Raw genomic sequence first — 16,749 nt, forward strand, 5'->3', positions numbered from 1 at the left:
GGTGGCTCAGCACCAGTTAGTGTAGCACCAGGGACCCAGGTTCGATTCCACCTTCAAACCACTGTCTGTGTGGAGTTTGCACATTCTCCCTGTGGAAAAAGTGAGGACTGCAGATGCTGAAGACCAGAGTTGAAAAATGTGGTGCTGGAAAAACACAGCAGGCCAGGCAGCATCCGAGGAACAGGAGAAACAACGTTTCGGGCATCCTGAAGAAGGGCTTATGCCCAAAACGTCGATTCTCCTGCTCCTCGGATGCTGCCTGGCCTGCTGTGTTTTTCCAGCACCACATTTTTCAACATTCTCCCTGTCTCTACATGGGTTTCCTCCATGTGCTCCAGTTTCCTCCCACAGTCCAAAGATATGCAGGTTCGAGGGATCGGCCATGCTAAATTGTCCTTGGTGTCCTAGGATGTGCAGGCTAGGTGGATTGGCCGTGGGAAATGTTGGGTTACAGGGATAAGGTAGGGGGGAATGCTCTTAGGAGGGGCAGTGTAGACTCGATGGACCAAATGGCCTGCTTCCACACTGTAGGGATTATCCAGAAAAACCCATCTGGTTCACTGATTTCCTTGAAGAAGGAAACTGCCAATCCTTCTCTGTTCTGACCAACAGCAATGTGGTTGATTCTTACTACCTTTCCTGTTTGCCCAGAGGGTGGTTAAGTGCTGGCCTTGCTGGCGTTACCCTGATCCCGGGAATGAATAAAAAACAGGAAGAAAACTGGAACACATCAGTCATAGTTTGAAGTCCAGAGGCTGTGAACTTCTTGCCCCTCATCCCTCTCTGTTGACGATACAGAAAAATATAATTTCCCAGCTCCTTTCAGTTCAAAAGAAGGGTTAATTTGTTTTTTTCTCTCTCCTGCACATACTGCCAGACCTGCTGAGTTTCTCCAGCACTTTGCGTTTTTATTTCAGACTTCCAGCGTCTGCAGTATTTTTCTTTTACTAACTTAGTCGGTATTATTGAATGGGATAGAAATGGAATGAGGATCTCAACTGACAACTTGAAAATTATACCTATTTGAAACTTACACCAGTTCTGGAAAGTCTGCAGTTTTCGTGGGAATGAGTCATTGAGCACAAGTCATTGGCTTAAAAAACATGTTTGTGCCAGCTGGTGTTCAGCCAGATTTTTAGGAAAAATGTCAGTGATCAATTCAATGAAAGCAACCACAGGTTTATTGAAGAGGCTGGATTTAATCAGTACCATGTTGCACTGTATTATGGATGCTGCCACATGGCATTTAAACTGGCAGGAAGTTGTCGACAAGGAATGTCTAGGAACTTTTGTGTTTAATTGGTTATCTCCCGGGATGTGGCTCTTCCTTGGCAAATGTAGCAAAACCCCTCCTCGCTCAGTAGCGTTTTATCTCTCAGTCACAGAGGTCTGGGTTCAAGTCAGTGTCATGGGGCGGCATAGTGGCTCAGTGGTTATCTCTGCATTCCCACAGCGCCAGGGATCTGGCTACAATTCCAACTCCAGGTGACTGTCCGTGTGGAGTTTGCATGTTCTCCTGTGTCAGCGTGGGTTGCCTCTAGCTCCTCCAGTTTCCTCCCACAGTCCAAAGCTAAATTGTCCAGGGATGTGTAGGTCAGGTGGATTAGCCAAGGGAAATGCAGAATTATAGGGATAGGATAGAGTGGTGGGTGTGGGCGGGATGCTGTTTGGAGGGTCAGGAGGGGCCGAATGGCCTGCTTTCTCACTGTAAGGATTCTATGAGAAGTTTCACTCAAGTGTTTTAGAATGAGAACTCAAACAAATCCTCTCATTACAGTAGTGAGGGAGAGCTGCACTGTCAGACATACCAGACAGGATATCTCGTGTGGGTGGATGGTAATTATTTCTATGAGAAAGGGGAGTAATTTGGTTTGCTTGCTGAGCTGGAAGGTTCATTTTTAAGATGTTTTGTCACCATACAAGGTAACATCTTCAGTGAGCCTCCGGATGAAGCACTGCAGACGATTCCTGCTTTCTATTTATATGTTTGGGTTCTTTGGGTTGGTAATGTCATTTCCTGTGGTGATGTCATTTCCTATGGTGATGTCATTTCCTGTTCTTTTTCTCAGGGGGTGGTAAATCAGGTCCAAGTCAATGTGTAACGGGAGTAATTCTCAGTGTCCTGATGAATTCTTATCTCTCAATCACATCCTGGAAAAACATTTACATGTTTCTGTTTGTGCTGTGTGCAAATTAGCTGGCATCCTCCCCACAGTACAATGCTGTTAAAAATACTTCATTGGCTTGGAAGCACTTTCACATATGGTCATGTAAAATAATGCAAGCCCTTCTTTCTTCCTTCCTGTTCTTTCCTATTTGTTACTCAATTCTCCGCAGAAAGGAGCTCAGGACAAGGTAGGGTCAAGGTCAAGGTAACCAAATAGTTTGTCAGCACCTTCTGATCATCAGCAATGAGAACCTGCATCTATAAAGAATTTAATGGAGCAAAACATCACCATAGATGCTCAATAAGATGATATCAGTAATATCATTCTGACCCTGAATTGCAGAAGGCAATTTAAAGACCATCTCAAAGAGGACGGAGGGAGTGAGGATGAGAAGGTTTAGGGGAGAGGTTCCTGAGCTGAGGGCCCAGGCAGCTGAATGCACAGGCACCAGTGGTGAAGTGGCTATAATCAGCGATGTGCAAGAGTCCAGAATTGGAAGAATGCAATTACATTGAAGCTTTTCAAGTCTGGAGGAGACTTCAGATATGGGACAAAGTGAAAGCAATGGTTGGATCCAAAAACAAGAATGAGGGCTTTAAAACAGAGGTATTATCAGACCAGGTGCCAGTGTAGGTCAGCAACCACTGGGTCATTGAGTCATTGAGGGCTACACCATGGAAACAGGCCCTTCAGCCTTGCCTTGCCGCCCAGTTTTCACAATTAAACTGGTCCCATTTGCCTGTGGGTGATGGGTGAATAAGAACTAGAATGACTTCAGAGCCAGACAGCAGGTTTAAGACTTAAGGTAAAAACAATAACTGCAGATGCTGAAAACCAAATACTGGATTAGTGGTGCTGGAAGAGCACAGCAGTTCAGGCAGCATCCAACGAGCAAGACTTAGTTGAGTGATGTTGCTGAATGAAGTTTGCAAAACAGTGCTGATAGATGTGGAACTGAGCCCAGCTAAAGCCAACGCATCATAAAAATTAGACAAAACTGGGGTGGGGGTGGGGAGGGGGAGTGTTCTCAGTATATTTATTTTCGGACGGTTGGTTATGTTTTCTTCCAGCAAGTGCTGAAACTGAGGAAATGAGAAGGTGTTAAACTTCCAGCCAATGTTCTTCAATGACGTGCTGAATTTGTGCAGTTATATAAGCTAGTCCTTGATCTATTTTAAAGAATATGAAATGATGCAAAATAAAAACATGTTGAGTCAACAGTATATTTCCTTCAGCTAAGTCTGAGCTTTGCTTGGGAAGATAAAACATGGGCTTTGATAACTGTCGGTTTTAATTGTCCTGTTCCTTACAAAGATAAAACATCATTATATTAAAGTGGTCTTAGTTTGGAACTGGATGCTCCAGTTTTGAGAATGACGAGTCATCATTCGTCAGGAGCTGAAAGCTGTGCATATCTCCTTAGTTTCTCATATTGACTTTTAAAAATGAAAATACTCCAAGGGCTTCTTGCAGTTCGGTGCCGCTCTGCACATTCACCTTGGGTAGAGAGAATGACAATGCTGGAGTAGGCGGGGTAATGGAGGTTTTGGAAGATTGCTTATGTCATGTTTCTCAAGCACCACCTTTACTTCAGGGAACGTGTAAGGAATGGGATTGAAGCTCCTGTTTTTCATGACCATACTGTCCCTCATTGACATCATCTGTTGGCAGAGCATTCATTTTCATATTTATGTTGAGGGATGTCGATAGATTCCATCCAGACCAGTCAAACAAGAATGAAGAGACATGGATAGTCCTCTGCTCAAAGGAGTTTTTTTTCAATGGACCAGCCTATCAGCCCTAGCTGTTCCCTCAATCTAGTTTCTAAACATGAAATTCATCGATGTTATGACATGCCTCTGCAGGAGGTGAGACTTGAACTGGAGCCTCCTGGTTCAGAGATAGGGATACTACTACTGCACCACAAGAGCTATTTGTTCCCTCATTCTGCATATGGACATTAATTAAACAATTAGCAGTTAACCTTTTTTTGATTTATTCATGGGATGAGGGCATCACTGGCTGGGCCAGCATTTATTGCCCATCCCTAATTGCCCAGAGGACACCTAAGAGTCAACAATATTGCAGTGGGTCTGGAGTCACGTTAAGGCTAGACCAAGTAAGGACAAAATAAAACTGCAGACACTGGAATCCAAGGTTGACGAGCAGGAGGCTGGGAGAACACAGCCACCCAGGCAGCATCAGGAGGGGGTGAAGTCGACATTTCAGGTGGAAACCATCTTCAGGACTGAGGGCGGGTGTTGGGGGAGCTGCACATAAAGGCGGTGGGGAGACTGGGTGGTGAAGGAGGTAGAGGGTACGGTCTGGTTGGTCAATGGGAGGGATGAATCCAGTTGGTAGCTGGCAGGAAGGGTCAATCAGTGGAGTGGAAGGAAGGGGAGGGGCTGAGAAGGGAGTCAGGGGATGGCAAGGGAGGCTATTTGAAACTGGGGTACTCAGTGTTGAGTCCTCTGGGCTGTAGGCTACCCAGGTGGTAGATGAGGTGTTGTTCCTCCAATTTGCGTTCTGATTCGCTGTGGCAATGGAGGAGGCTGAGGATGGTCATGTCGGAAATGGAGTGGGAAGGGGAATTAAAGTGGGCGCTGACTGGGAGGTCCAATCGGCCCCTTCAGGCCTGGCTGTGATGCTTGGCGAACCATTCCTTCATTTACATTTGGTCTCCCCGATGTCAAGAAGACCACATTGGAAGTACCTGATGCAGTAAGCTGGGTTGGAAGAGAGGCAGGTGAACCTCTGTCTCACCTGGAAGGAGTCTTTGGGGCCCTGGGTGGAGGTGAGGGGGTGGTGCACTGGCAGGTTTTGCATCTTTTCTGGTCGCAGGGGGAGGTACCTGGTGGGATGGGGTTGGCGGGGGGGTGTCGGGGAGAGAGAAGCAAACCAAGGACTTGAAGGCAACAGTCTTTGTGAAAGGCGGGCAGGGGTGGGGAGGGGAAGATGTTCTTGGTGGTGGGGTCTAGTTGGAGTTGGCAGAAGTGTTTAAGGATGATGCATTAGATGCAGAGACTGCTATAAAATGGCCTGAATTCATCCCATTTAATTTCCTCTGCTGCTGAAATCCATATTCTTGCTATTCCAGACTCACCTATTCAAATGCAGTTGTGAATGATCCTCCACATTCCACCTCCTTATTCAAAAGCTCAGTTCCTATGTGTCAGCTCACAGTCAGCCCCATTCTGTTAAAATGTCCATATTTGCCAATCAACATTGGCTCCCCGTGAAGCAACATTTTCATCTTAACATTTCCATCTTAAAATTCTCATCCTTGTTTTCAAATCCCTCTGTTGCATTGCCCCCTCCCTATTCCTGTTTCCTCCTCCAGCCCTACGAATCTCTGAGATATCTGCTCTCCTTGAAGGCTGGCTCCTGCTTCATTTTAATTTAAACTTGCTTTAATCACATCAGCAGTAATAGCTGTGCCTTTCGTTGCTTAGATACCAGGTTCTGGAATATTCTCCCTCCCTCTCGACCTCGCTTTCCCACCTTAACACACTCCAGCGCAGTGAGATCACCTTGCTGAAGTCAAATGGGAGTCCATTCATGTACCAGAACCTCCTGTTGCCTCAGATATATTCCTGATGAAGGGCTTTTGCCCGAAACGTCGATTTCGCTGCTCCTTGGATGCTGCCTGAACTGCTGTGCCCTTCCAGCACCACTAATCCAGTATTTGGTTTCCAGCATCTGCAGTCATTGTTTTTACCTACATGTAAATATAGTCTGGTTCAAGTAAGAGATGCCTTTGGTTTGTTTGGATGGAGTCAAACTCCAGTGTCTGTTAGTTTCCTTGATATGCTACTGTACAGAATCAAACTGCATTTGTGACGATATACATAAAATTTATTTTATGAATAAAGTACACTTTGAAATGAAAAAAAACACCTTAAGAGCTCTTCTTTGACAAAACCTTTCACTGTCTGAGCTAATATCTTCTTTGTATGTCTTGGTGTCATACATTTTGTTTTGGTGTGTTTTCTGTTAAGTCCTTTTGGACAACTTAAAATAAGTTCAAGGGGTGCTGGATATTCCTCAGGAAGAGGAGGGAGATGATAAGACCAGGCAAGACACAATGACTCACAATGATGGAAAGGTATTGTGAGTAGAGCCTTGAAAGGAATTTTGTTTGGCCTTCAAATTGAGATGGTACATAGTGACTCAGCTAGTCTATTCAGTGAGTCACAAAACAACACTGACCTCAAGTCCTTGGTTTGGAGACCGCAGAAGGGAGTGAGTAGGAACCAGATTCAGGATGAATGGATGATCATGTCAAGCACTGCAGAAAGATTTGAGAAGGGGAAGAGATGCAGTGGAGTGGTCACAGTTTCAGAGGTGGAATTAACAATGTTGACTAATGGGTTCTCAATGTGATGAATCATAAGAAATAGGATCAGGCCAGTCAGCCCATAGGTCTGCTCTACTACCTGATGAGATCACAGATGGTCCATCTCGGGCCTTAATTTCACTTTCCTACATGTTGTCCATAACCTCATCAACCAAAAATCTAACTCAGTCCTGAACTATATACGTAGGTCCATAGAAGAGAATTCCAATGACTATAGCAACACTCTGAGAAGGAGACGTTCCTGCCCTTCTCCTTCTTAAACTGAAGCTCCCTTATTGGAAAACTGTCTCCTCACTCTAGACCCCTCTGTGAGAGGAAACAAACACCCTGCTAAGACCCCTAAGAACATTATCTTTACATTCAACCAACCGTTGCATTGGAATCCATGCCCCCAGTGCGTTCGACTGAGCCACCAACAAAGATGGTGCAATGCCACTAGATATTGTCCATGATATTACATCATCCTTACCATCATCACCCCCGACCTGAAGGACGGCTGATGATGTCTGTCCAAGATGACTAGTTTCTCTGGTGGGTCTTCCTGTGGCTGAAGAGATCAACTTTAGACCCACAGATCAGTGGGCCCATGAGATGATGGCATCTGCTGCCTCCCTCCCACATCATTCAGTCTCTTGATGTGATGCTAATCGGTTGACAAGTAGTCCCCATTTTAAATGGTTGCAAGCAAACTCACAGTTACCAAAACATCCGGTATTGACTGTCCATTAAGCAGGGGCTCAATCATTTGCTCACTGGCCATGTAAGAACTGTCCAGTGATGACCCTGCTACAACATGCTGTTGGGTGGACAAGGATAAAAGCAGATCCAAATTTACCCGGTCCACTCAGCCATTGAAAGCTGAGCCTGAATGATGTGCAGGTCCCCAGCATGTAGCTAATGGTAAACCATCCAGAGTCAGAGAATCAGGACAGTACAGAAGAGACCCTACAGTCCATCGACAGTACAACAATAAAATCTATCCCAGTCCCACCTTCCAGCACTAAGTCCCATAACCTTGAATGTTATGACAATTCAAGTGCTCATCTAAGTATTTTTTAAAGGTTGTGAGGTTTCCTGCCTCAACTTACCCCCCAACATCTGGATGAAAATGTTTTTCCTCAAATGCCCTCTAAACTTCCTGCTTCCCAACTTAAAATGATGCCCCTTTGTTATTGACTCTTCAACTAAGGGGAATGGCTGCTTTCTGTCCGCTCTGCCTATGCCCCTCATAATCTTATACACCTCAACCCGATCTCCTCTCAGCCAGTTGCTTCATGCATGGCCTTTCGCAGAGTGGTTTCACGATGGGCGTGTAACATCTGCAGAAAGCCAGAATAATGGAATCCCTACAGTGTGGGAGCAGACCATTCTGTCCATCAAACCCTCCCAAAGAGAACCTAACCAGACACCTCCCCCAACCCTATGTCTATCCCAAATGGGACATAAAATCCAGTCCTATATGGAGCTAACAGGGGAGCAGAGGTTTCCTCAGTAGTTGCTTTACCAAGTTCTTAAACTTGATTTTGGATTTTGCCTACCAGTTCCCCAAAGCAGTGGAAGTTTCATCTCCGCTCAGCAATCCTTCCTTTCAAAGTAGTTCTGGTTCAGTTGGATTTCATACTTTATTTATCACTTGTTGTGTTGTTCTCTTAAAGTGGACTTTTCTCCAAATTCACTTCAGTTTAAATCTGGAGAACTATCTACAAGAGAACTATCTACACTCAATTAGAAGTTTACTTTAGCGCTGCATTTATAACATTGTGATTTACTGGGATGAATGAGGAGGGATACTCTTCCATTCTGATGCTAGTTTATTTTATCGTGAGCTGTCCATTCAGTCTGTAAGCTGTGACAGCTCTCTGTAGAGTGCCTGTGGTCCAGTTAGTCCAACTCATGCTCCCCCTATTCCTCCCAAATTCAGTTCACGAACCATGAATGGTACCTTCTTTGGGGGGGGGGGGGGGGGGGAGAAGTGAGTATTCATTGGGATTAATGTGTCTCTTTTGTGAGACATTTAATCTTTGAAGTTTGAACATGAGCAATTTAACTGTGCCAAATACCTGGCAAATCAATATGTGAGGGGTAGGACTTCAGTAATCTAGGACATTTCAACAATTGACTGGTTGGTTGTCGTATTTGTAGAACCTGTGGAGGAATGACACTTCACTGTGTCCCACCCACTTTCTGTGTGAAACCACCACCAGGATAAGAGCTACTCTATGGCCATTCTCCCATTCAGTTCTATGATGGACCAGGCACATATTCTGTTTTAGCCCTCCTGGACACACTGACTGCAGTTGCAGACCATACAGTAAATGTGAAGACAATGAACATTTACACCATTTCACTAAATGGAGAAAAATCAAAGACCTCCCTGAGAAAAGACCAAGTTACCAGGTACATACTTAGAGTCATAAAGTTATAAAGCACAGAAACAGACCCTTCAGTCCAACCTGTCCATATTGACCAGATATCCTAAACTGATCTAGTCCCACTTGCTGGCATTTGGCCCATATCTTTCTAAACGCTTCCTTACACACACCACCTTCCACTTGAAAAAGTTACCATTCACGTCCATTTTAAATCTTTCCGCCTCGCCTTAAACCCACATCCTCTTGTTTTGGATAACCCCACTCTGGAAAAGGAGATTGGCTATTGGCCCAATCCTATGTTCCTCAGGAGGACTGTTTCTGTTGAGGCAAGCACAACTCATGTAGTTTCTTGTGTGAGCACATTTGTGTGGTCTTGATATCCACAGGGAAAGCCTCACCTTGGGGAAAGTGACTGGCTGATGGCTGGCAAGTCACTGCGGTTGCTGGAGGGTTTGTTATGTCTGATCGAGTATCTGAAGCATTGAGTATCTTGACTGGGCAGAAGTTAATTGAGAAGGCGAAATTAATTCCATGAAGTTGTAAAACTCATGAAATGCAAATACACACATATTAAGTTGACTCACCTTCTGGAGGGTGAAGGTTTAATTGCTAAAGTTTATCTTGACAGAGAAAATCTGATATTTGGACTCTTAGAACATAGAGCACAGTACAGATCCTTTGGCCCTCTATGTTGCACCAACCTGTAAAATCAATCTGAAGCCCATCTAACTTATACTATTCCATTTTAATCCATATGTTTATACGATGACCATTTAACTATCCTTGGTGAGTCTACTACTGTTGCAGGAAGGCCGTTCCACACCCCTACTACCCTCTGAGTAAAGAAACTACCTCTGACATCTGTCCGATATCTATCACCCCTCAATTTAAAGCTATGTCCCCTTGTGCTAGCCTTCAGTATCTGAGGAAAAAGGCTCTCCCTGTCCACCCTATCTAACCCTCTGATTATCTTGTATGTCTCAATTAAGTCACCTCTCAACCTTCTTCTCTCTAATGAAAACAGCCTCAAGTCCCTAAGCCTTCCCTTGTGAGACCTTTCCTCCGTACCAGGCAAGATCCTAGTAAATCTCCTCTGTACCCTTTCCAAAGCTTCCAACCCTTCCTATAATACGGTGACCAGAACTGTACACAATACTCCAAGTGCAGCTGCACCAGATCTTGCCTGATGAGATCATCATTAGGTATGGTTCTTGGGCTCAAAGGGTATGGGGAGAAAGTGGGATCAGGACATTGAGTTGACAATCCATTGTGATCATAATTGAATGGCAGAGCAGGCTCAAAGGGACTGATGAAGGGCTTTTGCCTGAAAAGTCGATTCTCCTGCTCATTGGATGCTGCCTGACCTGCTGCGCTTTTCCAGCATCACACTCTCGACTCTGATCTCCAGCATCTGCAGTCCTCACTTTTGCCTCAAAGGGTCAAATGCCTACTCCTGCTCCTATTTTCTATGTTTTTATGTTTCTGTTATGCTCACCATTATTGACACCTCTTCTGGGAGCAGTCAATCATGCTAGTAGATTCCAGAGCTGCTTAGCTTGCAGAATCTTAAACCTGGGAACACTGTGTTAAGAAATATGGTTAGGAAGGAAAGAATTGCATTTATTGGCTGCTTTTCACAACCATGGGAGGTTTAAAGCACTTTCAAACCAATAAAATGTTTTTGAATTGTAGTCGCTGTTGTAATTTAGGAAACGTAACTCTCACAAAGGTCAATATGATAAATGTCTTACTGTGGGTCCGTCTGTTCTTCATATGAACTCAGGCCAGACTTCAATATTTATTTCAATTGATGTTTATGAAGAATATGGACAAGCTGATAGGGGAACAGAGCTCCATGCTCTGAGCTGCACTCATTCCAATCTTCTAGGAGAGGCTTAATACATGATTATTGAGGTCATAGGTATGTCACAACATTCCTTAGAGGCTCATCCACATAATTATTAAACCATATTTTAAAACTCGTGACCAGATAATCTTTCTTTTGCAATGTTAATTAAGGGGTAAATATTGGTCAGGAAACTAGGGAGAATTCGCCTGCCTTGTATATCCACCTGACAGTGCAGTTGGACTATTGTTTGGTGTCTTATTCCCTCAGGCCTGTAATGGACAGAAACATCAACCTTGCTTTCTGTACGTAAGCATATGACAACCAGAGGGGAGGGGTAATTTAGCTCCCTTTTACCTCCCTCTCAGTCAATTTATATTTTTGTTTATGATTAGAATGTCGCTATATCACATGTCAATAAAATGCAGTTAACTAGAGAAAAACATAAAGGGCCAAATTCTTAAATGAATGAAAGAGGAATAATGTTACTTACTAATTCTAAGGAAGTATTAAAATGTGACATCAAACACACACAGGTAATAATTGTAACAGGGATGGAGTATCTGTTACTGACAGGAAGAATGAAAGCTACCCAATGTAACAGTCATGGAGTTATTCAGTGTAGAAAGAGGCCCTTTGGCCCATTATGTCCATGCCAGTCATCCAGCATCTTTCTACTCTCTTCCAATTTTCCAACACTTAGCCTGTAGCCTTGTACGCTACCACATCTCATGCATTCACCTAAATGCATATTAAGTGTTATTATGATTCCCACATTTACCACTGTTTGGATGAAAAGATTTCTTCCTTACATCCCCTCTCAGCCTCTTGGCCCTTACTTTAAATCAATGGCCTCTGCTTGTGAGAACATACATAAGATCCAGGAGCAGGAGTAGGCCATCAGGCCTGTCGAGCCTCCTCCACCATTCAATAAGATCACGGTTGATATCTTCATGACCTCAACTCCACTCACCTGCCCTCTCACCATAACTCTTCATTCCTTTGCCGTTCAAAAATAAACTATCTTAGCTTGAAGAACATTTACTGAAGTAGCGCCAAATACTTCACTGGGCAGAGGATTCCATAGATTCACAACCCTCTGGGTGAAGAAGTTCCTCCTCAATCCAGTCCTAAATCTGCTCCCCCTAATTTTGAGGCCCTCTTGTCCTAGATTCACCTGACAGTAGAAACATCCTCTCTATGTCTATTTTATCTATACCCTATACAAACATTGTATGTTTCTGTAAGATCCCCCTCCTCATTTTTCTAAATTCCAATGAATATAATCCCAGTCTACTCAGTCTCTCCTCATAAACCAACTCCCTCAACTGCTGAATCAACCTAGTGAACCTCCTCTGTACCCCCTCCAGTGCCAGAACATCCTTTCTCAAGTAAAGAGACCAAAACTGCATGCAGTACTCCAGGTATGGCCTCACCAGCATCCTATACAGATGCAACATAACCTCCCTGCTTTTAAACTCAATCCCTTTAGCAATGAATGACAAAATTCCATTTGCCTTCCTAATTACTTGTTGTAGCTGCAGACCAACCTTCTGCAATTCATGCACAAGGGCACCCAGGTCCTTCTGCATAGCAACATGCTCCAACTTTTTACAATTCAAGTATGGTCCTTTTTACTGTTACTCCTATCAAAATGGATGGTTTCATATTTATTAACGTTGTATTCCACCTGGCAGACCTTTACCCACTCACTTAAATTATCTGTGTTCCTTTGCAAAGTTTCACAGTCCTCTGCATTGACCTCTCTCCTAAAGTGAAACATTTCTTCCAAACTAAATCATCTCTACCCCTCATTATTTTGTGGATCTCAAACAGTTCCCCCAACAGCCATTTCTTTTCGAACGAAATCAACCCTACCCTATCCAATCTCTCTTCTTAGCTGCCATACTTCAGCTAAAGAGGCATCCAAATGAATCTCCTCTCTGATGCTTAGAGTCCTTGTGGTGTCAGGTTTTTAACATGAAACCTCAGGTTTTAATTGTTGACTGGTGTCTCAGCATTGGTGACATTTATTTATCAGGTCTTTGAGAATAATGTATTTTCAATTTCTTTTTTTCACTGAGCACTGTCTTCTGAGATGATAAGAGAAACAGGGGAGACAGTACTGGCTCTTATTGTCACAAATTCATTTGCCTTCTCTCTCTTCTCTACTCAAAACCAGTTGTTGAAATACTTTTAACTTGTGTATTCCTGTGCCTGAGTTCATTGTTTTCTTACAGTATATTCTTGCAGGCAATCTTTCATCTCCCAACATATGAAATTACCACACATGTGGGATATAAAACACAAGGTGCAAATTACTTGATATGGACTTAGTTTTCTAGTTTAATGTCTATATAAAACTAACAGTTTCTGTGCAGAGTAAAGCTCCTGAGAGAGGGCTCATTCACTCTGACTGCTTTTCTTGTCTTTCTTCTTTTCTCACTATTTTTTCTTTCTTTTAGTTTATTTTTTCCACTTTCCTGAATCTAACCACTACCCCTTGATGTTCATTGGCATTACAATCAACTGTCAATATCCTTGGGGTTATCATTGACCAGAAACTCAACTGGACTTACCGTACAAATACAATGGCTACAAGTGAAGCTCAGAAGCTAGGAATCTTGCAACGAGTAACTCACGTCCTGACTCTCCAAAGCCTGTCCACCATCTACACGGCACAAGTCAAGAATGATCCCAGGAATTAAAGGCCTCTGGGTCTGTACTCAATGGAGTTTAGAAAGATGAGGGAGATCTGAATGAAACTTACAGTATAATGAGAGGCCTGGATAGAGTGGTAGTGGAGATGATGTTTCCACCAGTAGGAGAGATTAGGACCCGAGGGCACAGCCTCAGAGTGAAGGGAGAATCCTTTAGAACTGAGAATGAGGAGGAATTCCTTCAGCCAGAGGGTGGGAAATCTGCAGAACTCATTGCCACAGAAGTCTGCGGAGACCAGTATTTAAGACAGAGGTAGGCAGGTTCTTGACCAGTAAAGGGATCAATGGCTCCAGGGAAAAGGCAAGAGAATGGGGTTGAGAAACATATCAGCCATGAATGAATGGCAGACCAGGCTCGATCGACCAAATGGCCTAATTCTTCTCCTGTATCTTATGGTCCAAGTCAGGAGTGTGAGGGAATACTCCCCACTTGCTTGGATGGGTGCAGCTAAGCTTGACACCATCCAGGACAAAAGTGTTGGTGGAAAAGTGCTGCAGGTCAGGGAGCATCCAAGGAGCAGGATGCTGCCTGACCTGCTGCGCTTTTCCAGCAACACATTTTTCAGCTCTGATCTCCAGCATCTGCAGTCCTCACTTTCTCCTACCATCCAGGACAAAGTAGCCCGCTTGATTGGCACATATCCACATGTGCCCACTCCCTCCACCAGGCTCAGTAGCAGCAATGTGTACCATCTACAAGGTCCACCATGCAAATTCACCAAAGATCCTCAGGCAGCACCTTCCAAACCCATGACCACTTCCATCTGGAAGGACAAGAGCAGCAGATACATGGAAATACAGTAACCTGCTAGTTCCCCTCTAAGCCACTCACCATCCCAACTTGGAAACATATCACCATTCCTTCGGTGTCACTGGGACAAAATCCTGGAATGCCTCTCTAAGGGCATTGTGGGGTCGACCTACAGCACAGGGACTAGAGCGGTTCAAGAAGGCAGCTCACCACCATCTTCTCAAGGGGCAATTAGGGATGGGCAACAGACGCGAAGCTGGAAGAGCACAACAGGTCAGACAGTATCTGAGGAGCAGGAAAGGTAACGTTTTGCCCCCAAACCCTTTATCATGAAGGGTCTCGGCCTGAAATGTTGACTCTCCTGCTCCTTGGAGGCTGTCTGACCTCTTCCAGCTTCACATCTACTGACTCTGACCTCCAGCATCTGCAGTCCCCACTGTCTCCTGGGCAATAAATGCTGGCCCAGTCACTGACACTCACATCCCAAGAGTGAATAGAGCGTTTCAGTTTTAACCTGTTGCTGAATGGATGTTTTTTTTAAAACAAGAGCTCAATCTTCCCCACCAGCAGAGGGGAGCAGTGACTGACTTAATGATGTTTTCTTTCACCCAATACTGTACAGCTTCTCCTCTGCAAGTGCTGGATCTCTGGCAGTTGGTTCTTTGTGTCTCTTCCATGCCTGTGTGGGTTATTCCCCCTGGCGAGGCGGCAGGATCACATTTCACATCCGCGACACTGTTCAGAAGCTGGGCTGGAGCATTCTCGCTCAGCGCTGCCAGTAACACACGTCCTCCGCTCGCAATGTAACAAAAATGGCTGAGAGGTAAGAGAAATGCTGCTTTTCAAAAGTCTGGTGCTGCATTTGGATTGTATTTCTTTTTTTTAAAAAAAAAATTCTTTTTAACCGATTCTAAATTTGAGAGTTTGCAAGCAACCCTTGGTTTGTATTTTCTTCCAAGCATTTATTTTTCCTCCTTCTGGATTATGTTCAGTGAAAACCCTTTATAAAAACTTGGGATGAGTTGGACTGTGTTCTGAGAGGCAGAAAGGAGTCGGTGTTGTTGGATTCAGGGTAGATTTGGGGCAGTCTGTGAATATTGTGCACTTCTCCCCTCTCCCTGTAACCTTTGTTACGTGTATAACCAAAAAGTAACCGAGTAGAGAGGTATTCCTGTTTTGCTATATTTTTTCGCGTTTTAAGTGAAATTGTTCCGAATCTATCCAGTTGGCCCCGGGAGTTCGCAATTTTCTGCAACATTCTTTTGTTGCCTTGTTAGCAACAGGAGGGGTTCCTGCTCTCAGTCCTCAAGTTTTAACCCCCTCCCGGAATCTGCAAGTTGCCACATTTTATATCGTTAAACCTTCATGTAGACTCAAGTCGGTCTCCCATGAAGTTGTTCTCCATTTGTCAGTGTTTGTGTCTCGTGAACAGTGCTTTCTAATTAAGATTTAAACCACCCCCCCATTCTCACACACACACAAACCTTCAGGAAGGGTGGAAATTTGCAATTATTTTTTATTAAAAGCGAATTAGATTTGTCTATAATCCGTATCCAAACACTGGGAACCAGGCACAGGCACCTTCCTGTAATCCAATTGACTTTGATCCTAAACCCTTTATCAATAGTCCCAGTTTGAATGGTCGATCAGGTCCACAGGGATTGAATAAATGGATGTGTTTTTTTATTATTGGGAGGGGGAATTGCTATGTTGCTGAAAATGTTTGGATTTGATAAAAGTTGTTGAAAGAGATTGCCATGCACAAGCTCCCGTCATATGAGTAATTTAGCCTGATTCATACAGTACCTGGGTGTTAATTATATCACACAGCATTGATGACTGTTATTATGGAGGGGGCTAGGTGAACAGATTTTAGAAACTTGCTGTAACCTGCCTGTAGTGCGACATTGAAAATTTATTTTTCAGTCGGCGACAGATCACTAAAGACCAGGACCATATCCAGTTCTATTCCCCCTGTTCTCCAGTGAATTGGCTATTTTTGGGATCGGGTTTATGATCTTGCACACACCACCACAGCTGCTCCCGGGATAGAGAGGGTCTTCCTGAGCTCTGGCTCTGGAATATCATCAAGTCATTCTTGCCAGAAAGCTTGTAGAGTCAGAATGACGATGGGATCTAACTGACCGGTCAGGATTCACATTGTTGGATAGCTTAGCAATGCTTCTTCCCTTGGTATTTTCGAATCAACCTGCTCTGAGATACTTTTACACACCTCTGGAGCAGTTGGGACTTGAGCCCAGGTCTCCTGTCTCAGAGGCAGGGACACCGCCACTGTGCTGGAAGAGCCCTATGCTTCTTGTTTAAGCTGGCACTGAAAGGATGACTGTTTAAGCTGAGTGTTTGGAAGGACAGGGTAGGTCAGCAGATACTCGTAGAACTCTGTGTGGCTTAGAACCCTTGGGGAGGGAGCGTGGGTGGTGCCATGGGACCCTGATGGAGGAAGCATTTCACCTGAATGTCTAAATACTGTTGGTACAGAAGATAATGTGTATGTAAGCAGGCAAACTGGAAGAA

The 16,749-nt window shown here is 44.2% G+C and overlaps 1 protein-coding gene across 1 annotated transcript in view; it reads left to right on the top strand.

The window, feature by feature from the left end:
* The first annotated feature begins 14,883 nt into the window (after positions 1-14,883).
* The window catches only part of LOC140462878 (rho GTPase-activating protein 39-like), a 203,923-nt gene continuing 202,057 nt past the window's right edge, over positions 14,884-16,749 (top strand). Inside the window, exon 1 of the mRNA XM_072556292.1 lies at positions 14,884-15,037. Within this exon, the coding sequence (XP_072412393.1) occupies positions 15,027-15,037 (11 nt within the window). The 5' untranslated portion in view covers positions 14,884-15,026. The remainder of the gene's footprint in view (positions 15,038-16,749) is intronic.

Source organism: Chiloscyllium punctatum, chromosome 37 (genome assembly GCF_047496795.1).
Source record: "Chiloscyllium punctatum isolate Juve2018m chromosome 37, sChiPun1.3, whole genome shotgun sequence".
Classification (NCBI taxonomy): Eukaryota; Metazoa; Chordata; class Chondrichthyes; order Orectolobiformes; family Hemiscylliidae; genus Chiloscyllium; species Chiloscyllium punctatum.